Raw genomic sequence first — 25,501 nt, 5'->3', positions numbered from 1 at the left:
GCTCGAACAGCTAACATTCGTGCTCGCCGTCTCGGTGAATGGCTTTCAAGGGTGCAAATGAAGGTCTTTAACTTGATGAAATATAGGTTATCTCGTTCCAATATTAACTGTTTTGTATGAGACTAGCCTAGCGTTGGATAACGTTGCCTAGCTTGGTTGCTGGTCTGAACTCAGATTCAAGCAGCGAGGTCTCAGATCTCACCGAATTTATACATCTGCAGCAACCTAATTTGGGAATGGTGGCAATCGATGGATGCGATGTTTGTTGTGTTCGACCTGTTCCTATATCCACTGATGCAGTCAGCACCCCTTGTTGGAAAGCCTTGCTGAAACGATGTAAACTGCGACGTAGGCCTATGTGATGGACCCCCATCAAATGTTGCAATGGAAATTGGGGACTTGGCTAAACATCTCATTGACTTTCTGTGGGGTAGAGTGGAGCTGTGTGAGTCACTTCTGTTGGGGCTGCATGATCAGAATTCAAATTCAGGACGGTCTCTTATGTAATGAGGAGACTGTCTCCAGCACACCGCCTAGTTGCGCTGCACTAATATATGTGGTGTGAGCACAGCCCGTTCAGGTGCAATGCAAAACTTGTTTTCTCTAACCTATTGGGCTACGATCACACTAGTCATCTTCAACGATTCAATATGCAATATGCATATTAAAAATAATCGTGTTCAACACTCAACTAACCACAGATGGCGCAAAGCATTGGTGATAGGCTAGGCATAACGCGCAACGGAAGGTCAACAGACAACGTTTCTATTTCATTTTATATTACTGAGATCACCATGATTACAAGAGTAGGCCTACAATAATCTCATGGGCTTTCTATGCTTAATTATGATGCTACAGTTTTGAACTACATAAGAACTTCCTTGCGTTCAGTCCTCACAACTTCCACCTCTCGGGCCTTCATGCAGTCAGAATTAGAGGAAATCGGTCAATGTAGGCCTAGGCTGCCTGAATCAGAGCGACCTGTCGTAGTAGCTATCTGAAATGATGGTATGATTGAATTGTAGGTTATATTGAGCGTGGTATGTCTTAGTTGTGTAAAAATCGATGAATTTACCAATAAAAATACAAATGTTGTAGCAGAAATTGTGTTTTCTTTCCCCCCTCTATTAAGGTTCCACTTCTAAATGGATTGGTGATTTTCTGTTCAATATCGCGCAAAGCGACAATTAGGCAGTCTACCTCTGGGTCTAGCACACAAAGGCCTGGCTAAAAACGCACCATAGACATTTTAAAATTGCAGTATAGTAGCCTCCAAAATTATAAATGATTTTCAAATCACGAGTCCATGCCCAACGCTCACAGTCCTCCACGGTCACGGACTAATTTTGGATTGGCTAATACATCAGCGAAGGCTTCAGCGCACCACGCCAGCGCATGGCCGTTTGCAGTCCAGTACAATCAGCCCAATGAGCTTAAGGCAGAAACTCAAACGACACGAGCTCTGTTTATAGTGTGTGAATGGTAGATTAAATTAAATACTTGGTTTTCCATTTAATTTGTGTACTGAAAGCCCATAACCATTGCAATAAAGAATAATTAAAACAAACCGACAGACAGCTCAAAACAGAAAAATAAAAACATAAAACAGTGACCCTTACACCAGTTACAACATAGAGTATTATTTTAATAATGACCATGATCAAATCTAAGAACGTGATAGATAGTGACCTTCGATACAATGCATATTCATTTCAGGGGTGACTTTAAACTTTGCTTCATAATTTTTTAGTATTTCATATATTCTCATGAATCATTTGTTATATGATTATATAAATCTGATTCCCTCACACAATACACACCCTCTCTTTCACACACAAACACGCACACACAAAACAGCAAGCAGGTCCTAAAAAATCACGCACAGAAACCATATAATCTTTTTTTCTTACTTTTAACGGTAATTCAGTAACATTAATTTTCAGGTTACACGTTTGAGGCGTTCTTCGTTATTATATGTTCCTACGTTAAAGCTTAGCATTATACTGATGATGAGGGGAAGAAAGCAAAGAAATAACTGATTTCTGTTAACAGAGGGGAAAAAAATACTGTAAGTGATAGGTCTAAACTTGATTTCAAAGCAGTGAATGCTACATTTTCCCCAAATTGACTCACACAAAGAAACAGCGACCTCTGATGGGTACAGGTGGAACAGTAAAAAGTTACAATTCGGCTTCAAAAACAAAACAAAAAACAAAAGAGATTAGGCAAATGTGACAATCTTATCATGGGGCTAATAACCTTAACTTCAGCGGCACGATTCCTCCTTCCAACCAATCAGGAGAGATGAAGGTGACTTCCCTTGGTAAGGGTGCGCAGGATGACCTCTTTTCCCTGATAACTTGGTGCTGTTTCATTTGAGGTACTTGATATTAGATTTCACTGTGTTGACCATACACACTAGCTTGAAAATGTTAAGGCTCCAAGCAGGAAACAAAAAAAAACAAATGAAAAAGTACTGTGACACTGACATGACATTTCTGTTTGTCACCAAAAGTAATAAGCCAAGTGTTACATAATTCAAAAAAATATAGATTTTCTTTTACATCAATACCTTAATGTCACATCGCTCTTTGTCCCTTCTCTCTGGGTTGCACGATAACTTTCTGGCCTTGCTTTAATCAACACATCTCATATTCATCCGAATGGACAACAAAAAGGTATCACATAACATGTCTTCTTTTTTGACTGTACAAAATAAAACTGGCCAAGTACAATTGTGGTCAAACCCCTGCTGGGCTCAATCACTTGTCACCCAAACGTTCACCCCTCCACAGACTACGACACAAAAGCATTTACATGACCAAAACACTCACACGTCATAGGCTTGACAATCGCTGAATTGCACTCACTGACTTTCATGAGCAATGTGCTGACAGAACAAAAAGACAACGTGCAGATATTGGTCAACATTAAGGATGAGCAGAAGGGTCGGATGAAAATCATACTGAATGATAGAAAAAGAGAGAAAAAAAAAGATAAAGTAATTTGATAGGCGATGGCTGACGTTGCCCCCCCCCTGACACGGCCTATGACAGGGGAGGTGGTTGGTTGGATGGGTGGGTGAGGTGGGGGGGGTCAGGAGAAAGAGGCTTAAGTTCGATGCTGGCCGAAGTCACCAGAATTAAATAGAAAAACAAAAAGATTGTTTTTTTTTTCAATAATGTTGTTTGTTTTTATAATTTCTTCTTTCATGTCCTCTTAAATTCCAATTTCAAAATGTCAGTCCTAAAACAACCGTTGATCAAGCTATGGGGTGCAGTCTTCTATTGTTTACTTCGATTTTGGCGTTCCTGAAAACAAATAAAGGAAACGAAAGGAGACAACATGATTAGAGCCATACTGGGTTGTCGAGGTAAGCAGCACAGTCAGCAGTCATCACTCCAACACAAAAAGGTCACAGTTCACTTTAAGTTAAATCACCAAAAATTATGACCTAGGGTGAGAATAGCATTCTAAGGACTCTCAGAACAGAAGGTACAGCAAATTGCCCAAGATGTTAAGGCCAAAGAAAACACCAAGATCAGCCTAGTTTGCAACAATCACTACATTTGGATGCTATGCTCATAAACTGAGGATGGAGATGTATTCCATTATTCATTGCAGTGTTAAATATATATATATATATACATGCACATATAAGTCAACACATCACTCTCACAATCAACTCCACAGGCACAATGTTTAATATTTCTGATGTTGATAGCATACCTGATCCAGTCGGGAGCGATTCTGAATGGGAGCAGGCTCATAGGTCTGTCATAAAAAGACAAACAAGGTTATTAATTTGATAGGGCGCATGTACTACACCACCACATACATACTTTGAGCCTTTTCTACAGCACAAAAAAGTAGGGCACTGCAGGTATTAAACAACTATAACTGTTTTTTTTACCCAGTTTGCCATTGGTGCAGCAAAAAGTAAGGTTACAGTAGCAGTGTTTTTCAGATCATAATTAACAGACACAATAATGAAGTAATTGGAAAGGTTGATGGAAAATTAATTAGAGCTACGCGTGGCAATGGTTCCTGACTGGGCCAGTTACTGTGGTCAAAAATACCCATTTGATGCACATTAATAAGGTCTGTACTCTCATATTAGTTACATTTATCAAGGCCATAAGCTTCAAGGATCACAATCAGCATCCAAATGATAGGACATAGGTCATAAATATCATCTACAGTTAGCCTCATGCACAGCAGCCCAACAGTAGTGTGTTAATCATAAATAAGCTATATACACAATACACAAGCATAAAAGAGACAGTGCACCCAAAATATGAGGAAAGATGTTCCATGGGACTTCACTCTACTTATTTGTTCAGTACACAGATACCTGTACTGACAAGTCTACACCACATTTAGGGAGATTACATTCAAATGAATAACCACAGTCCATGTCTGTCTGTTATTTCAGCTTCTAGGTGTATATGACAGTAGTTAGCCAGCCAATTCAGTATTTACAAACTTAGACACCAAATAGGAAAATCTTTCCTCAATAACCATTATAGATAAAAAGAATAAACATTGAACTTCAAAATGTCAAAAGTCAAAACTGTCAAAAGTGTCACTGAACATTGGAGTGTCACACATAATAGTCTAGCATACAGTAGCTATTATTTAATGAAATAATGTAGTCTATGCATTCCAAACACAACAATACATACAAAAAATAAAACAAAACAAAATTGAAAGCAGATATTGTGTAGCCCAAGCCTGTAGCATATCCTATGTCCTCCATCATACACAATTAAACTGAATGAGTTAAAACAGGTACTGATAAGATTCCTCCATCTGCAGCCTGAATAGGCAGCCTGAGGGGTATTTCACAAAACCTAGATAAGCGATTAAGCTGGGATTTTTTGGTTATCCTGGATGAATTTAGCCTTGACTTGGTTTCACAAAAGAGATGGCACATAAGTTACCATGGGGATTTATTCTCTGCACCTAGCCTGGTCCCGACCAGGCTAACAGCCAAGCTAAGTTAATTCTAATGGTAATTATGTCTTATTGGCTCAACTAGCGGTCATTCAAATCAGACCTCTGTGCTAATTTTTAAGGAGCTTTATTTCATTTATATACTATTTGCTAAATTTATTTGCTCGCAAAACAAAACAGATTGTCTGCCTACTACCATATGGTTATTATTTTAATTGTGATAGCCTTATAATTATTAACATAGGCCTAGGTACTCGTTGTTTGCTTCTTTTGTTGATAGACATTTGATGAATAGCCTACTGTAGTTGATTGGAAGTGGAGGGGCACGTTTTCAAAGATATTTTCAACTATAATATTAAGGTATATAATACTATGTGCATCTTTGCTGAATTACTTACACCTGGCTTGACATAGTCGCTCCTACTCATCCCGGATTGGCATTAGTGAAACGAGTTGAGCTAGGATGACCAGATAACGCTATGTCAAACCTCGCTTTATCAGTTATCTTGGATGTCTTAATTCTGCCTTTGTGAAATACCCCTTGAGACATATTTAAATAGTTTATGTGACTCCAAAAAAACAACAAAACTATATGTCTCTTTTTTGTAAAGTGGGACATCAGGCACCATTTTTCTTATTACATTTTTGAACTTAATAAAAAATATTCAATTCAGACATTATTATTATTATTATTATTATTATTATAGTAGGGTCATTCCCTGTTATAATATTTAGCCTAGAACCAGAGAGCAGATAACTCCATGATCTGGTGGAGAAGAGAATTCTAGAAGGGCTAGATCTTTTCCTGGAAGAGACCTAATTTGGAATATTGGTCCAGACATTTCTGAATGTGCTGTAAATAATCCTTTATGATTTAGCATTTAGCATGTATAGATGCATACCATTACATCTGCAAAGACAGTCTGAACTTAACATAGGCATTAAAAAGGATTCTTTTCAGTTTTTCCACAATAACAGAAACGTTACATCCTCCTGTGGTCAAACGACAATCTCAGATTCTCCATTTAAGAACAGGAAACTCCCTCGTAAATGACAAGACTATACTTGTGTGCACTGGGGTTATCGGAGACTGAACGTGTGCATATCATTATGTTATATAGTTATATATATGAAGGAGCTGGATTGTCATTCGGTAGCTGCATAATTATTAACTCCTGTCTGTGTGTCTGTGTGTGTGTGTGTGTGTGTAACAACTCTCTTTGTGCCCCCATTATGAGCTGAAATTACCTTTTTGACCACCTCCTCCTCCTCCTGCCTCTTCTCGTAGTGTGAGAAGTCGTCAAAGATGGAGGTGGTGTGTTTGTAGGTGGCGATGATCTTGAGCACCTGCTTGGCCTTCTCCAGGGGCACCTCCTGCGTGTCGCGCGAGTTGGTCACCGGCTTGTTGTCGTTGTTCTCCAGCCGGATGTGCCGGAGCTGGCTGTTGGGCACGTCCTTCACGAACAGCCAGTCCACGTCGAACTTGCCCTTCCACTTGTCCTGGGCCCAGACGCCCGCGCTCGTGCCGTAGTCCACGGGCGAGCGCATCTCGGCCACGCCACAGAAGTGCCCGCTGCCGTTGACGCTAAAGAGCAGGTAGACGGGGCCCTTGCCGTTGACGGCGCGGAAGGCCGCGTCCAGCCGCTTGTTGCCGTGCTCCGTGCTGCACCAGATGGAGTACTTGATGGAGCGGTGGATGTCGTCCTCCGAGTAGCTCTTGATAATGAACACGCGGCCGGTCTTCAGGTTCCAGTCGAAGTCCTTGGGGTTGTAGCTGTGGGCGGCGCGCAGCTTCTCCAACACCGGGTGCGACTCTATGCCGGGTCCTGAGCCGGGGGGTCCGCCGCCGCCACCGTTCCCCACACCGCCGCCCCCGCTAGATGAGCCACTGCTGTCCATGCTTCCACCGCTGTAGCCAGGGTTACGGTTGCGCGGGGCGACCCAGCGGGTCTGCGGCGGCGGGATGGGGTTGTGGTTCTGGTAGGGCTGGGGCGGGGGTGGACCCTGCAGCGCCATCTGCTGGGCGAGCGACTGGTTGGAGGGCATGGGCTGCTGGGGGGGCGGGGGCATGCTGTGATGGGGGGGCAAGTGACCGTGGGAGTGGAGCTGCTGCTGCTGCTGGTGTTGGTGGTGGGGGGGCAAGGGGGAGGCCACTTTGGTCACGGGCCCCTTGTTGTCCCAAGTCCCGATGTCCATGTTGTGCCTGATGGGCGGCGGTGGGAGGGCACCTCCGGCCATGGGCATGCCGGGCTTGGCCTTCACCTTCAGCTGCTGCGGCTTGGCCGGCTTGCTGGCGATGGCTGCCCAGGAGGTGGGCTTGGGCGGCGGCATGCCGATGGGGGTGCCCCCGTTGCCGGTGGCGGCCACAGCCCCGCCACCGATCACCGAGCCGACCGTCTTGACACCCGAGCCACCGCCCGTGACGTCGCCGCCGATCTTCAATCCCACCATGCCCTGCTCCAGGCTGTTCATGCCCGGGGCCTTGTTCAATGTTTCGCTGTGGAACCCCGTCTGCCCGTCCGGCACCAGGGTGCCACCCAGAGAGCTGGGGGGGTAGCTGTAACTGCCCCCGTATGCAGAGCTCTGAGTCTGCTGCCCCTGGGAGCCACTAGTGCCCCAGGCCGAGAAGGCAGGGTTCTCAGGGAAAAAGTTAAAGCGGTGGGGGTAGATGCTGCTGCCCAGACCCCCCGGCTGTCCAAAAACAGTGTCGTGCATGAAGTGGTGGTCGCCATTGCTGAGGGGGGCATAGGGGGCAAGATAAGGGATCGGGGGATCCCCACCAGTTGACCACGGGGCCTCACTCAAAGGGTAGGGGAAACCGATGGAGGGTGCATAGTAGCTGGACAGGTAGGGGTCGGTCATGGATTGATAGCTGTTGTTCTGAGAAATGAAAACAAAATTTCAACATTGTGTTAATCGTCAGAAACTATGCATGGACTAGGGATGCAACAATTAATCAATTAGTTGTCAGGTATTAAATTAAATTGCCAACTATTCTGGTAATGAGTTTATCGGTTTGTGTCATTTGTTAAGAAGATACCTGAAAATGTCCCGATTGCACCTTCTTAAACTTGAATACTTTCAGCTTTACTCACTCCTAAATATATTTAGTCTATAATGCAGATAAGGCACTTGAGGACATAATCTTGGACTTTGGGAAACACTGATTGACATTTTTGGACCGTTTTCTGACATTTTATCGACCAAACACCTAATCCATTAATCGAGAAAATAGTCCATGGGTTGATTGACTATGAAAATAATCTTTAGTTGCAGCCCTGATGGACTGTTATGCTGGCAGCAGGGAAACAATGGGGCACACAGGGCCACTAACAGGTCACTAATTGTATGGTTATCAGGATTCCTTCTCCTTTAAGAACTTTGGCCAGCAAACTGATAAACAATAAAGCATTAAACTCACTATAAACAACATGACATACCCAAATATACAGTCAAGTCAGTTAAGCGTTCTGTGTACACACAACAAATAAAGAGTGACTAACACCCCTAAGGCATCTTTCTGTCATGTTTATATCCAAAAGCACATTCTGTCTAATGCCGTGCCATGCTCTTGTCATCTAATAACTAAGGGTGCAGGTGAATGCATCAATGTACTTAAAAGGAAAGATTATAAAGAGATTACTCCAAGCCAATACTATCTACTAGGGTCCTGAATAGATTCACTGAAGTGTAACAGTCGATATACCATTACGCATCAAAGGTAAATAAATGTCACAGGGCATGAATAGAGAAGACAAACAGTGTGGTCCGAAGTGTATTGCCCCTGACTTACTCTTGCGCACCATGTGCCAACAGATGCGGGAGGTTAACCTTGTGATGTGACTCCTGTTAATCCATGCGCCGCCAAGCAATGCATCCCTCAGCGATTATATCACCATAACTTTATAGCCTTGAAGGTTATGAGGGTTATGTCCACATTAGAAAGATTTGTCTGAAATATCAGGTCAACGTTAACCCACTTGCTAAAAAACAAAAAGCTTGTCAGAATGGCATCCGTCAAAATATGACTTCCATATGTACTGATGTGATGTGCAGGCTGTTTCTTGGCTTTGTGCTGGTTCTTTGAACTGAAATCAGGTCTGGTGCCCCTCCTCCTAATCATCATATCTCCAGTGGTTTCTTTAGGGAGAGATGTATAACTAATAAAATGTCCACATTAATGTTCACTAGTCCTTGTATGCTCTGAGCAAATGGAAGACAGCACAGATCATTTTATGGTGGCAACTAGGCCATCATTATCACTCATCAATCAACACAACCTAATCAAACCACTACATCCACTACACAACTGGACAGCAGACAACCAGCCAGCAAGACCAAAATAGTGGCACACACTCGCAGTCAATTAATGATTGTGTCCTCACAAACATATCGCCGTTCCTTGAAATATCTGATGATTTTACTTCAAGGTATTTCTTTCCTCTGAAAGAAAATTATCCACAAGTTTTGCATAAATTCAAAGAGGCCACTTGTTTCTCCTCCAGCAGGCGTCTGGCCTCTGCTGGGTAGTAAAACCGTCTTCCATATCTCCAGACTGGTGACATTTACGACTCCCACGTTCCCTAAATATCAATCATCCATCCATGCCCAGCTTTGCTACATTTAGAGAATGATTGTCATTTAGCAAAATAATGCTATCAAGCCTACTGTCAGTGATTTCTGTTTAGAGCGTGTGATAGCTGGGTGTGGAGTCCATTGGGTCATGATATTAGAAATAAATCTCCATTCGTTCCTGCCATTTTTTCGTTACACTTGCTAATGAATAACTTGCTTAGCATCATTTGAGCAATAGCTTTGCTAATGAGCTGGAGAACGCTGCTTAATGGAGATTTTTGTTTCTATCTGTCTTGGGGAAAAATCCATCTCAGAATAAGCTGCCTCTATCAATGCATTAAACATTGAGGGGCGGTTGGTTTCAAAACTGATCTTCAATTATCATACATCATACATCAATAAACAGCTCTGATCATGACTGACTAGGAAACAGGCAGGCAAAAAACACAATATTGTCAAAACTGAAATGGGCTATAGATTCATCACAATGGATATTTGAAATAATATCCTAGTATATCTCCTCAAACTGAAATAGCATTATACAGTTTTTCTACAACATCTTATAAGAAGGACAAAATGTTTTGGAGGGGGGAAAACAAAATATCTTACCTGATTGGACTGGCTAGTGAGGTATGGTTCAAAGTCGTTGTCATGAACAGTTTCCTTCTGATGGAGCGAGCCATTTTGCACTGAAACAGGAAAAACTGAGTGATAGGAGTTATTTATCAATCAACACATCAAACACCCACATATACAGACACAGTCCAACTGTTCCACTCACTCACTCACTGTCACACACACACACACACACACACACACTAAGCATTTACATTAAAAGTCCTCACTCACACCATCTGCAGATTTCTCACAAACCCTTACAGACATATCACCCTTCCTACATTTATAACAGAATCTTTGTGGATTGCATAAAATATCTTTGAGCAATTTCTGGGTCCCTGTCATAACTTCATACTACCTGTACCCTACATAGACTTAAGAGGATGTGATTCAGAGGTCGTTTATAAAGAAAAATGTGACACACACACACTTCACCTCACTGCTTTGAGTCACAAATGCAGGCCTGACTGTCTGCTGGGGTCCTATTAAATGGCAGGTGAAAATAAGGGTTTGTGTGTAGCCGTCAAAAGTACTGTACTGACAAGTTGTCTTGAATTGTGCCTTCTGTAATGTGTGCCAGTAATTTAAAATCCCATCTTTCACAGGCAGCACCACCATAAAGTTATTAATACTTAAGTTGCATTTTCCCATCAGCCTCTGACATGAAAAACATTGTCAGCCTAAAGGCTACAGTTACCCATGTTGTTGAGGACATTCGAAATGAACTGATTGAGTGGTGCTTCTGGTATTAAATGGCAACTAACTAACTTTGTGTGAAAAACAAATCATATCGAAGGGTAATCGTTGGGAGATCGGGCATGATGATTTGCTAAAAGACCCTACGTTATATCCTTCTGCCTCTTTCAGATGCACCAAATACAGTGTGCGCTCGTTGTCAATCCACACCACCATACATATAAGACAACCACAATAGACATGTTGAAAGTGTAATGTTGTTAAAATGACCTTACGAACACAAATAGGAGCTGTGACATTTGCGTTAATTATGCAAATTCTTAGATCTTACCTTTAGCATCTTGTCCCTTTGATGTCTGCGTTCCGTTGATGAAGACCGCAAAAGCAGATGGAAAAAGAAAGAGGGAGACGTGATTGCTTATATATCAGCTAGATTCTTTAACCAATATACAATAACGTTACACAAAAAGCACAGGTTGACGTTATGCGTAATAGGTTCGACAAATTAATAGATATCGTTTTTAGCAATCAATGTATTCTACGTACATCAATTAAGCTAACGTAACCTAGCAAATGTTGTCGCTGGCTAACCTTAGTTTTGCTCTAGATTCGTGAGACAGTTAGCAAACTAACTAGATACCTGACATTCCTTCATCAAAAATTGTGACACTAATAAAATGCAAACTGTGCTAAATTAACGACATTGCTAACTATACAGCGTTATCTGGTTAGCTAATCATGCCCTTTGGTTAAGGCTTGCAAGAGCCAATAGTGCGTCGCTAGCTATTAAGCTAACGTGAACTTAAACCGAACCATGCATCTTCAACGAAAATATTAATAATGTAACTGTTCTACAGGGGACCTTATATGCCATCTAACTGGTTCTTTGAGCGTGAATGGTTGTAATAGTGGAAATAATGTTCATGTGGTGCACTCTACAGTAATAATTCTGGTTGGACACGCCATAGGCATCGAAATATGCTCCACGGAAAGCGGCTATTAAGCTAACTCCTGAGCTAGGTGGCAATAGCTTGCTAAGTTAATGTTAACGTTAGAATCTACATCTCCGCACAGGCAGCAAGGATTGGACGCACATTCCCTGCTCCTTCTAGAGGCCTTCTGTGCTCTACAGAAATCTTCCGGCAAATCCTTTCAAACTTACCTGAGGGTCAATGCTGGTGGTAGACATAATTCATCAAGAAACAATCCGGATTCGTATGAAACCTTGAAACTAGATAGCTTGTCAATGTCTTCCGAAAAATCCGTGTTTCCTTCAGATCCCAGTACAGTAGCAAGCTAGCTAGCTAGCTGTGTTTTTTTACTGCACGAATCCCCAACACAAGTTCCACTGCAATATTCAGCTAATCCAGTCCTCTGGTCTTTTCTAAATTCCAGCTTGAAGGTGAGGTGGTACTTTCAAGTGTTCCGTTTAAAGATATAAACCATTTATATCCCTTAAGGTCTTCTTTTTACTGTTTTTTTCCTACTCCAACAAACCCCCAGTTATTGTGCAGCCCAGTTCACTTCCCCCCAATGGCAGCTTCATCCGGGTCTGTTCACTGAAGATTGACGTCAGCAGTACCGGTGGGTTGACCATGCTCAGTGTAAGAAAGATAGTATCAAAGTTACAAAATTGTGAGCACACGTTGTGGAGTCTCTCAGTATGTTGATTGAGCCACCATACTTTAAAACACAAGGTTGCATGTGTTTGAATTATCATGCAAAGTAGGTTGAGTGAAACAGAATTCTGATGCTAGTCCTGGTGTTCTGAGAGATCACCAGAGAGGCCTAAAAAGTTTGCACATACAGATAATATAACTGACTGTTAATTATATCCACATATCATGTATGTATATTTATAAAAACATCAAAAAGACTGTTTCTCTTTGCCCATAACCTAACCTACTTCACATAGGCCTAAGTTGCTCTTAAAAATAGGCTGAGAGAGGCATATGGTAAGGTCGTCAGTGATGGTTGGAAAAATATTGGAGATATCCACAGAATATTTTTTATGATTACTGCCATCCTTGCTGTCTTTCTATTGGCTACTTCTCTCTCTCGCTCTCTGTAAATGTGTGTTTAGATCTAGGCATCTGTGCGCGTCTCCAAATCTATCACCATTCCCTCCTAAACAAGTAAGTCAGGTCAGGTGATGTGATTTTCAGACAATGAACACTCTCCTTTATTACAACAAGGCTGCTAAAGCATCAAATGCTTCCTCTTTAGTAAAACTCTAGGCCTTTTCATAATCTATGGCAAGTTATTCCCGCATGGTTACCTGACAGCCTGACGTAGTCATACTCAATTCTAGTCAGAATATGAGTCTGATACTGCTCCATTGGGACGTAATTATGGGGCGTGTTTCAACCGATACAGGGGGGGTGCCTCTGCACTCAATTGGATAGACCTAACCAATCAGAGCAACAAAATAGCTTACCGTAAGGTGTAGGAAGAAAACACATGAACCATCCTTCTTCTCCTATATCCCCTCCGTTTTTAAAAATAATTCTGTTGAACAGTGCAGGGTTCCTACGCAGTATGGAAAACCTGGAAAAGTATGGAATTTGATTTGAGTAATTTCCAGGTCTGGATAAGTATGGCAAAAAGAAACAAGGGTATGGGGAAATATTTGTGTTTCCAGACTATTGCATCTACAGTACTAAGCTTAATCACTTCACTCAGGTCATAATGAACTATTCCTACTGAGTAGGAACTGAGTACTGTGTAGCTTACCGGTACCAAAACCCCTGTTCTATGCACATGCCCTATTGTGCACTGGTATGTTTGCGTAGCTCTGCTATTTTCTGCTAAAACACTGGTAGACTTTTTTGATTTTGTAAAAGTTACAAAGACATGGAGTCTGCATTATCTGATAAACTTTTATTGCAAACAAATAATACTGATTACGGTGAGGCCTCTGCCAGCAGTGCAGTCTCCAACATACAGTACATGTGTGTAGGCTATGCTGTATCTACAGAGAACTAAAAATGTGAGTGCACCTTCCAACACAGCACTTCCCCAATTAAAGTATCCAGCAATGGGCAAGTGTTTTCTGAGGGCTAACAAGTTAATAATAAACATTATTATACAGCTCTTCAAATGCTAATAGAACGCTCCATTGACAATGTCTAGAATATGGTCAGAAAAATCTACCGAGAAGTTTGAATATTTGAGTATGGAAAAAGTATGGAATTTTGAAATGGAAAATGTGTAGGAACCCTGACAGTAATATGCTACAAACATGTTAAACAGCTGGGAAAGGCTGTCGCAAATCCCTCGAACAGGTGGTCAATCAGAGATTTCAAACGAACGAGGGAACATGTCGCAATGCAACAGCGCTGTTTTCCCTTGATGAAAGTGAAACAACGAGTTTTCCCACATCTCAATTTTGGCCAAAGTTTTCATATAAATAATAATAGTTTTCAGTGACAACCTCATTAAATAATATGAATTTTCCGTATGGGGTCTTAAAAGCCATGTATCCTTCTAGCCCCAGCGTTTTTGTTTCAAACAGCCTAATCTAAGCGTGCTCAGATGACGTGATAGACCAGGCGCTGTTGCTCACCTGTCCATCATCGTAAAGCCTGATTTGATTGGTCCGCCCGATATAGGGCGAGCATACTTCCACCACAATAGACCTCTGAAGTTCGCCTACAAAAAAGATCCAAAACGGCCATCTTTGCCCATATAAGGAGATCCGGTTGTTAATTGAAGCTAACTACCTATGGCAAATTGCATTGCAAGTTAGCTCTGGAGTAGCAAACATCTAAGTGTGCCGCCTTCACTTACCGGAGATCACAGTATCCACTCGAAGGCAGAGGACAAAAGTGTGTTCAGGAAAACGTCTGCATTTCAGACTTTTTCATCCCCACGAGACTTTAACAGGTGCGATTATTCAAAATCCCCATGTTATTTTCCCATAGAAAAAATCGCCAGATACCGGATGTCAAAGATGGCAGCTTTTTTGTAGGCGAACTTCAGAGGTCTATGGAGCAATGCCAGACCGAACTTCCCGAACTCAAATGTTGTGGGCGGGACTAAGTTCAGAATGGCACCCAGGCTATACCTGTCTCACAGGGTGGAAACATTCAAGGACAATGTCTGTTTTAGGTTTTGGTCAATGCTCACTCAACACTGTGATGCTATTATTATTTGTCTTAAAGGATATTGTGTGTCCTGTTTGGATCATTTTCTCATTACCATTATCCATATCATATGCATTTAAGTTGAAGAGGTGTTACTTTAATACATTTCAGCAGAAGAACATATTTTACCATTATGTTAATATTGCTACCAACATTAAATACCTTTTTGTACTTGGATTTTTTCTAAGCACAGTCACTTTCAATCAGTTGAATTTCACAGCCACAAATATATTCAGACTGAAATTGTGCAGGATCTTTTACAAGCTCACCTTAAATTTGCTTCACTTCACAGTGCTGACAGATTACTCCATTGGTGGGCTGTTTTAATAATACAGTTAGGGAATAAGAAATTGCAAAGTGGAGCATTTCTCAGTGTTTTAAACATACAGGTGCTGGTCATATAATTAGAATATCATCAAAAAGTTAATGTATGTCAATGATTCCATACAAAATGTTAAACTTGTATATTATATTCATTCATTACACACAGACTGAGGTATTTCAAATGTTTATTTCTTTTAATTTTGATGATTATAACTGACAACTAATGAAATTCCCAAATTCAGTATCTCAGAAAATTAAAATATTACTTAAGACCAATACAAAAAAAGTTTTTTTTAGAAATGTTGCCCAACTGAAAAGTATGAGCATGTACAGCACTCAATACTTAGTTGGGGGTCCTTGTGCCTGAATTACTGCAGCAATGTGGCGTGGCATGGAGTCGATCAGTCTGTGGCACTGCTCAGGTGTTATGAGAGCCCAGGTTGCTCTGATAGTGGCCTTCAGCTCTTCTGCATTGTTGGGTCTAGCGTATCGCATCTTCCTCTTTACAATACCATGGGGTTAAGGTAAGTGAGTTTGCTTGCCAACTAAGAACAGGGATACCATGGTCCTTAAACAAGGTAGTGGTAGCTTTGGCACTGTGTGCAGGTGCCAAGTCCTGTTGGAAAATGAAATCATCTCCATAAAGTTGGTCAGCAGCAGGAAGCATAAAAGCTAAAACTTCCTGGTAGACGGTTGCGTTGACCTTGGACCTCAGAAAACACAGTGGACCAACACCAGCAGATGACATGGCACCCCAAACCATCACTGACTGGAAACTTTACACTGGACTTCAAGCAACGTGGATTCTCCTCTCTTCCTTCAGACTCTGGGACCTTGATTTCCAAAGGAAATGCAAAATAATTTTACTTTCATCAGAGAACATAACTTTGGACCACTCCGTAGCAGTCCAGTCCTTTTTGTCTTTAGCCCAGGCGAGACGCTTCTGACGCTGTCTCTTGTTCAAGAGTGGCTTGACACAAGGAATGCGACAGCTAAAACCTATCTTGCATACGTCTGTGCGTGGTGGTTCTTGAAGCACTGACTCCAGCTGCAGTCCACTCTTTGTGAATCTCCCCCACATTTTTGAATCGGTTTTGTTTCACAATCCTCTCCAGGGTGCGGTTATCCCTATTGCTTGTACACTTTTTTCTACCACATCTTTTCCTTCCCTTGGCCTCTCTATTAATGTGCTTGGACACAGAGCGCTGTGAGCCAACCTCTTTAGCAATGACCTTTTGTGTCTTGCCCTCCTTGTGCAAGGTTCCAATGGTCATCTTTTGGACAACTGTCAAGTCAGCAGTCTTCCCCATGATTGTGTAGCCTACAGAACTAGACTGAGAGACCATTTAATGGCCTCTGCAGGTGTTTTGAGTTAATTAGCTAATTAGAGTGGGGCACCAGGTGTCAATATTGAACCTTTTCACAATATTCAAATTTTTTGAGATACTGAATTTGGGATTTTCATTAGTTGTCAGTTACTATAAAAATAAAAAGAAATAAACATTTGAAATATATCAGTCTCTGTGTAATGAATGAATATAATATACAAGTTTCACTTTTTGAATGGAATTACTGACATCAACTTTTTGATAATATTCTAATTATATGACCAGCACCTGTATATGAGGACTGTAGATACGGCTTTATAAAAAATATGGTAGATCATACATCCTAGCACAGAAAGAGCGTTGTACCAATACGTTGACAACCCCATGTGCACAGTTGTATGAGTGTTTTAAAAAATGCTGCCTGTAGCTTTGCAACGGCAGCAGCATCATGTCTGTTGATAATAATACATCAAATACACATTACCATGAAAGCTACCATATCAAGTGTTTGAGTATTTTGAACGTGGTGTCCCCATGCCCATATTAAAAGAGGCACTCGTGACATCAACATTTGGTTTATTTGCATTTTCCTTTTAAACACAAAACATGAATATCACAGTAGGTTTTCATCATCACTTTACAAGAACAGTGTGGATTACATACAATCAGTACACATATTTCAAGGACACTAATAACCCTCTCTTGGCATATGGGATGATGAATTTGTATGTGAAAGAACTCCATTACACCATTCTTCAGATGGTGATAGATGAGTGTGACTGGATCATAGACTGGAGGAATCAGCAATTTACTTTTACCTCAATTCTTACAGGATACACACATATGTTATTCCATTGTATGGAATAGATTATTCCATAAGCCCTCACTTCCTGGTAAAGACTAAACACAGTCATTTCTGATCTCTTTGGAGCCAGTATGTTTGTTGGGAAATGTAAAATGTGGTAATTTGCCCTTTGGCACAGCACTATCATACAAAATATTTTCACAAGCTGTCACTAGGTGGCAGTGTTGAACACACCATAGGGTTCACTATACCATACGCCACTTTCACAAGTGATCATTCACATGGTGCTATTTACAACATATACTATGTGTGCTCTAATGTGTCACCCACACAGAAGTCACTATTATAGACAACACACACACACACACACACGCACACACACACACACACACGCACACACACACACATACAGAAACATGTACATGACACACTCGTACCAAAATGTTGTGTTCATTAATTATCAAAAGATACATGGCATTTAAGTAGCTGGCCTACTTACTGAATCTAGCATTGGGAATCCCACCTCGACAGAAGCGTCTGGCAGAGTTCTCTTCCAAGTGACCTGGGACCAGAGGCTCTAGCTATAGCTCTTTGTCATCTTTCAGTGTATGACTCACGCTCCCATTGAGAGGCCAAGAGGCTAAGCCTCGGGAGCCAGATATGGGAGTGGAGCTGTAAAATGGCTTAATGTGAAAATGCCCATAGTAAATCAGGAGCTGAGAGGGGCATCCTTCCTTGTATTCTGCCTCTGCCATCATCAGAGATAACTCGGAACATGCAGCGTAAAACTTTAAAGTCTGCCTTCGGGGCATTTTTTGTTGCATCTGCGTGTATTTTGTGGCTCAGTTTTGGGCAATTGTAAACGCTTGAGCGCCGGTTGAACTTAAACTCACAGTCCAATGCAACATTTTTACCCTGCCTAGACTGCTGGCATCCACATCCCTATTTTATTAACCGGGTGAATGTATGTGGAGAAAGGAGCGAGTGATGATCTCCATATGTCGTCTCGTCTGCCTTAAAGTTACTTATATGCTGAGCAATGTGTTTTTTTTCTCACTGTAATCCCTTTTAATCAGTCTGTCCTGTCAGTGTTTTTCTCGAAGGGCTGACTGATGCCTCATTTGTAGAGATCTAAAAGAAAGATAAAAAAAATAAATGTGGAACATCAAAAGACAATTAGATTTAAATGTTAGACCAAGTTGTGTGTGGATGGACAGTCGAAGTACAGTACTTACACAAACGTGAGTATTAAAAAAAGAGATGGGATGCTTTCTCATTGCCATGCAAGACAGGGAACTGATCAAATCCACCAATGAAATCAACTGAAAGCCAAAAGCAAATGCAGGGAAATACAAAACCGATGAAACAAAAAGGCAATATGGCTGACAAAAGGGGGATGTTAAGGAAGTGAAATGATAAATCTTCAGCCTCATGTATTATGTATCAAAGTGTTTTACAAAGAAGGGAGACAGAGGCAAGCATGTGAAGTGACTATTTGGGAAAAACAGATAGAAAGAACAGAAATCCAAAGGACAGGGAGATGTTGGAGAGGGAATGAGGGAGCGAGTAAACGAAGAGAAGGTCACTTACAGGTGTCCTCCTCTTCATTGAAGACACTGATCACGTAGCAGGCGTATACAAATCCCAGAAGCTGCACACACACACACACACACACACACACACACACACACACACACACACACACACACACACACACACACGCACACACACACACACACACACATACCGGTAGACCAAAAGTAATGTAGCATCACCATGGAAACTGCTGAGTCTCATATATACAAGACATACAGGTGTATTCGCCTTCAAATAGAACACATATTGACATGAATACACACCTAAACCACGTCTATGCACTGTGTGATTAGAATTATGAATGCACTGTACATACCGCTCCTATGCTGTGCATTTATTGGAGTGCTTTCGGGATACAAGCTGCCCTACCTAAAGGCATGTGTCTGTGTCTATGTGTGTATCTATTTCATGTATTAGGACTTACGTTGAAGTGTATGTGTGAACATTTGTGTGCATGCCTTAATGTGGCTCTAAATTTGCATACTGTATGTTCTGAAGTTATCAGACATTTCTGAAGCCTTCAAATATAATTATCTTTTCTAATCTTCAACAGTCCAGAGCACACCTGTATTTTGGTAAAAGGTGCATGACATCGCGTTTGTTTATGTTTTTGTTTATGTTAACATTTACATTTCCTACGCTTTTGCTTTTGCTATACGCTTTTGTCCAAAACAACGTACATTATATTTTCAGCAAGGGTCAAACAAAACACACCAGAGAGGTAGCTCACCCCTCCCTTCGGTGTTCCCAGAGAAAATCCATATAGTCTTTAGTTTTTGTTTGGGGGGACAGGCTGCCCTCACTTTGTTTGTTTCCTGTTTTTGGAGCCCAGGCTGCCTACAGAGATCTTTTGTGTACTCATAGGATGGGCAGCTAGTTGATCATGATGAGATGTTCGCAGAATGTAAAAAGAATTTTATCAGCTTGAAATTGCGGACTGCACCTTTAAAGACCTACTTCAGCCACTGACTTACCCCTAAAACTATATTCAGTTCCTTAGAGTTACACATTCATACATTTTTTTTTTACATTAAAAGAAATCCTCTCATGGTATGTATCTCTATACCGTCTGCCTCACCTGAGATGTGGGGAGCTAATATAGTGTACAGTACAACATCTCCATGTCTGTGTGCCAGTATGTCTTTGTAATTCCCCCATGTACTTACAGATATGAAAAGTTGCAGGGCACTGTGCAGCACCTCTATGTACTGATACTCCAGCATGCAACCTAGAGATGAGATCAGTGCCGGGCTCTCCAGACTCTGCCACCTAGTGGCGGGAAGGTCTCTGTCGTCACATCCCGGGGCATTCTCCTTCCACCAGGAGGAATGAGAGGACACTCCCAGAGAGAGGTAGTTACTGTCCTGAAATGACACGGTACGTAATAGTGAATGAGTGGAGTGGAGGGATGGTTGTCATGGTCATCATTCATCTCAAACTCATGGTGCAAAAACACTGCAAAAGTAAGCCAACCATGATGTTAAATATAATTTTTTAAAGTATACAGTATTTTGGGGTATTTTTGCACTTTATTGGATAGGACAATGAAGAGTGACAGGAAGCAAGTGGGAGAGAGAGATAAGAGGTGGGATGAGGAAATGACCGTGAGTCAGACTTGAACTCGGGGCCCTGTGGACACTTGAGGTACCAATGCTGCTGCTTGTGCCGCAGCTCCACCATGTGCTTAAATATCTGATTTGCAGCTGGATTGTGGTTTGTTTTACCCTGTGGGGTTGAGAGTAAAACTGCACACCTGTATGGAGCTTGATTCGGTTACTATTACCCCTGACATACACTCCCCTCAACTTCACTATAACATAAGAGCTTAAGTCTTAAACGTGAATTCCGGTGTGATATTGACCTAAAGTTTGTTGAAACATGATACCGAGTGTGAACGTATGTCTCATAGCCCATCTCGGCTTGTCCCCTGCACTCCGAAATCGGGTGCTAGTTAGCCAATGCTACCAACAGCTTTTTCAATGGGGGTGCCTCGGGCATCGGCCTAGTCATGCAAATAAATCACTGTTTTACACCATTTACAAGGCTCAACGTATCTCCACACTTCATTGGTAGACTTCTGAGGGCCCTGACATTTAAAACGAGACATTGAGAAATTTGAAAAAGCACTGGTAGTTTACTTACAAGACGATTTATACAACTTCATTTTTAGAAGTTAGATTTGGTGTCTTGACCCTTGTTTACAGTCTTGGGTAAAATGTGGCTACTTATTTATTTCAGAGGTGTCAGTCAAGTGTATTTCAATAAGATGATCATGAAAAAACAACAGGTCACAAGCCACATAAAGGTTAACAATGGCCTCTCTTAATATTATCTTCTATAGCCATGAAATATTTGCAGTGCCTTCCTTACTGACTAGCCCCATGCCATTTCTCTATAATAATGTCGTTGATATAGTCATTAACTGTTATTGGTTTATATATCCTGCTCAGCCTCTACTTATACACAGAGCACATTTGAGGCCATATCTAGGTCAGGCGAATGGCTCATTCATAAAACCCATCAGGTCACCAGATGATGTTTGCTACCAGCTGCTACCTCACTATTTGGTGGGTGGGGCTTTTAAGCTGTTGGGTATGGCTAGGAAACAGGTGCATGGGAGTGGGGAGGGGGGGGGGGTCAGATGACAGAGAGAGAGAGAGAGTAGAGAGGGGGGGGCAAGCTGAAGCAGGGGAAGAAAGGGTAAAGAAAAGTAGCCATGAGGAAAATTAGAGAAAGCAAGCAAATGATAAAAAATAGCAAAAGGTTCATTTGTTTTATTACTTAAAGCTGCAGTTGGCAAGTCTGACAGATTTAGGGGACTTAGCCAAAATGTTGAATGTTTACAACTCTCATGTCCCTCCCCCACTACCACCGAGCACCCTCTCATCGAGTTTGTGCTCGTCAATGCGCACCAGACTGCACCAGACTGTGATTCAGTCAAATCTCACACAGCCCTGCTCTGATTGGACCAGAAGAACCGGGAGCTGTGAATTTTTGCAAAACAAATAACAGGCTCTAGGTGGAGGTAGAAGTGCAGGTTTTTTTTTTCTAAAACCGGCTGATTTATGGTGTTCTGTCGGAGCATAGTGTCGGTTTCAATGAATATGATCAAAACAATCTTGCCAACTGCAGCTTTAATTATGATTTGTTTTTGTTAAAATTGATAGACAATATGTTGTAAATTCTAGAAGGAAAATACTGATGCACTTTCTTACCTTGGAAAGACCGCCAAGGTCAAGGTAGAGGCAACACACAAATATGTTCCAGCCGACCCAAAACACAGTCCATGTTAGGTACTGTTGGATGAACAAAACAGAATTTGAGTGCAGGCATTGGAAGAATAAGTCAAGGTTGTTAGGTGTTGTGTGACTCTGAGGTAATTCCGATGGAATCTAATGTTCTTTCTGTAAAAGATTTCCTCTCAAAAAAAAATATGCAAAAGCTAACCCACTGTAAGGATACATGAGGTCAGTCCACTTAACAGACCCTCATTAAAATGATTACAAATGTTCCACGGGTTTCAAGAACACATGAACACATTCTCATTCAGGTATATATTCTGAAAACCACACATTCTTTTCCGAACTCATTTGAAGGTTACTTAATAAGTAAATGAACACAAAGCAATGTGCTTGTTGCAATTCACTACTGATTTTGAAGGAGTGGATTCAGGCAATATAAAAATTTAATAATTTCTCATGGTAAATGCCACTACTAAATTCTTCTACGCTCTGTTAAAAGAAAAGCCCTGTCCCCTATATGCACCCTGTTTCATAAATTAGACATAAGAAATAGCAAATCATAGCCTGAGTCCTTTTTACGGTATTATGGTTGTGCTCACGGAACAACATTTTCTTTTTGGAATAACTGCATACATCTTCACCAAACACTGAAGGAACCATTGTTGTACTGTCCCTAGCTAGTCAATCATATTAGTCTTTTGAAAACCATTCAAACATTTGTGCCCAGGGTATTATATATATATAGAGAGAATCTGCAACACATTTGTTAAAATTGTTTTTCTAGCTGCACCATAGTCTGACATCTCAATGCATATATTATTAATCAGTTCAAATGAATGATGAAATGGTACTCACAAGCACAACATAGCGAGGTCTGTACTGGACGGTACCAAACAGGCCTAGGATGACAACAACAATGTGCAAGAAATTCACCAGGATTGGAGCCCATTGGTAACCCAGGAAATCAAACACCTGTCTCTCCAGTGCTGTTAACTTGAGATGAAAGAAGAGAGAGAGAGATAAATCAAATAAGAGGGAGAGGGAGGGAGAGAGAGAGAGAGAGGGAGAGAGACGGTGGAATATGTTAGCACAAACTTATCTGTGCCCTGCTCATGAATTTACCACTATTCATTTGCTCGAACCACATTCCTATGGCCGACAATGCCCCAGTGGCCGCAAAACTATCAACATGCTATGACAGACAGTGGCACCTTTGACCTGAAGACAAAGATAACAGAGACTCCACCTCCGGAGAGAGGCAACAAAACCTCTGCCTTTTATTTTTTCTTTCCACATACAAGGTTCTCACTCCGGGTTGCCAAGGTAACGGACCCAAGGGGGAACAATGCATGTCAGAGAGCTCCCTGACCGGGGAGATGAGCGTTCTCCTGTGAGGTCGTCTCTGCTCAATCAGTCAGAGGGGGCGGGACAGGGTGTGGGAATGGGTGGGTGGGACGGCTGGATGGTGGGGGACACATCCTTCAGCCTGCCTTTCATGATGCACTGTGCAGCATGGTGATAAAATCAGTCACCCAGCCCCTGCCTGGTTACCACCCCTCCCCCTCGAATAAAGGCACCCTCGCCCACCCCCTTCCCCCACTCTATACCCCCCTTTCCCTCTCTCCATAACACTATGGCTGCTTTGCATCACACAGTCAGAAGCTTTGCCTCTGATCAAAAATTCACAGGCCTTTTCTCTTACGCTCCAAATGGTGGGGCAGATACACATTCCCTCTGGTTTGGTTTTGTATTCCTTGATGTGGGGTGGTGATTGGAGAGGCAGTGTTGTGATCATAACTCTTGGCTAATGGTGTCAGGAGTCAAGGTGAGGAGGACTCACAATACTGGATCTTATATTCCATTATCATTTAATATATTCAGGCGTCACTTTATCAGTTTCCTATACTGGGTTCTGAACTTATGGAAGGCAAGATGGCTGTGATCATGGTAGCCTTGAGTGAAAGACACTGATTCACATTTCGAACAAAATCATCAGTGAAAAATGCAAAATAAAATAATAGAAAAGGCTCAACCATGTACTGTGTTGTCCACCATAATCAAGATGAGTTTTGGTTCATTTTAAGAGGATCTTGTTCAACAGATTCTCCCTGGACTCACAGCGGAATACAGATCAGAGCAAAAATAATCTGTGAAATAGACATTGAAACCAGTGTATTCTGGGACACATGGTATACTTCTGTGTTTGTACAACCTTTTGATAGAGAAAACTTCAACCTGTGTAATACGCATGGGCCCATCATGAGACAAGGATATCTTGAAAAATTATTTGTAAACATATGTTTGCAGTAAAACACCAGGTTATTCCCCGAGTACTATATGCTGACAAGAAGAAAATTGACTGGATGCATGAGATGCTATGTTATTTATTTAACATTCCCAAAGAAAATGGAATCACATTGTAGTTTCCACTTAAATCATTGAGAGGGAACAAGAGATTTGATTTATTTGGAGATTATGTCAAAAGTATACGCATCCTCACTGTACACCTCGGCTACTTTTTTACTCTTATGAATGAATGTATATTTATTCAGTTTTTTATATGAATGACTAATCATTTTAAAATACAACACAAACTCATTTATTCAACTAATAACATGGGAGAAAACTAAATATTTGCAACCAGTTGAAATAATAGACATATTGGTTTATGATTTAAAGTATAAAAAAGAAGACCAAAGTTGTGTAATCATGTCTCTTTGGAAACTATATCAGTTTGCATAACCACATTTAGTTGAATTTGTTTATCACCAACCTTTCAGACAACAGATTAGTTGATTATAACAAATACCCACTGTTACGATTGAAGACTTCATATGATATAGACCTCATTTAGCACCATAAAGCAAAATAGACCCTGTAGTGTTATAAGTAGTCAATTAACTTGGTATCAGCACTTTATGTAGGCCTATGTTTGATACAAATCTTGAGAATAGACTTACCAGTTGCAGAGTGCAAATGAATATCAGCATGCATCGTCCGGAACAGCAACCCATTCTTTCTTCAAAAAGCGCTCGGCGAGAAATGAATGTGAAATGCACCTTTTTTCAGAAATAATAAAATAATCCGATCATGCTTAATTACAGACTAATTAAACTATGTGTTTCTGAGTTTTTGCAAGCAGCTATGGTTCACCGAGCGTAGACTACACAACAACACAACACCCCACAACACGATGTCAGCGAGGGGAAGGGGTGG

General features: G+C 41.4%; 2 protein-coding genes across 4 annotated transcripts; both read right to left on the bottom strand.

Moving 5' to 3' along the window:
- Nucleotides 1–1,624: 1,624 nt before the first annotated feature.
- Nucleotides 1,625–12,381, bottom strand: ythdf1 (YTH N6-methyladenosine RNA binding protein F1). Of its 3 annotated transcripts, none has more exons than XM_076275486.1 (6): nucleotides 12,008–12,381; nucleotides 11,177–11,201; nucleotides 10,141–10,235; nucleotides 6,205–7,836; nucleotides 3,730–3,774; nucleotides 1,625–3,311 (listed from the first exon to the last, which is right to left on the bottom strand). In XM_076275486.1, the coding sequence occupies exons 1-6, from the start codon at nucleotides 12,032–12,034 to the stop codon at nucleotides 3,285–3,287; spliced, it is 1,851 nt and encodes a 616-aa protein (XP_076131601.1). In that variant the 5' UTR covers nucleotides 12,035–12,381; the 3' UTR covers nucleotides 1,625–3,284. The 3 variants fall into 3 exon arrangements, with proteins under 3 accessions (XP_076131601.1, XP_076131602.1, XP_076131604.1); XM_076275487.1 differs by having other exon boundaries at nucleotides 10,141–10,220; XM_076275489.1 differs by lacking the exons at nucleotides 11,177–11,201; nucleotides 12,008–12,381 and adding an exon at nucleotides 8,750–8,866 and having other exon boundaries at nucleotides 10,141–10,215.
- Nucleotides 12,382–18,695: 6,314 nt separating this feature from the next.
- nkain5 (sodium/potassium transporting ATPase interacting 5) lies at nucleotides 18,696–25,299 on the bottom strand. The gene is made up of 6 exons (XM_076276838.1): nucleotides 25,246–25,299; nucleotides 23,141–23,278; nucleotides 22,259–22,339; nucleotides 20,210–20,407; nucleotides 19,038–19,098; nucleotides 18,696–18,769 (listed from the first exon to the last, which is right to left on the bottom strand). Exons 1-6 carry the CDS (start codon nucleotides 25,297–25,299, stop codon nucleotides 18,696–18,698), a joined length of 606 nt encoding a protein of 201 aa, XP_076132953.1.
- Between the last annotated feature and the right edge of the window lie 202 nt (nucleotides 25,300–25,501).

This window comes from Alosa pseudoharengus, unplaced genomic scaffold, assembly GCF_046254945.1.
Source record: "Alosa pseudoharengus isolate Yale_2024_CS ecotype anadromous, Long Island Sound unplaced genomic scaffold, YU_APseudo_1.1 YU_APseudo_1.1_scf_9, whole genome shotgun sequence".
Classification (NCBI taxonomy): Eukaryota; Metazoa; Chordata; class Actinopteri; order Clupeiformes; family Clupeidae; genus Alosa; species Alosa pseudoharengus.
This window is presented reverse-complemented; position numbering and strand designations above follow the sequence as displayed.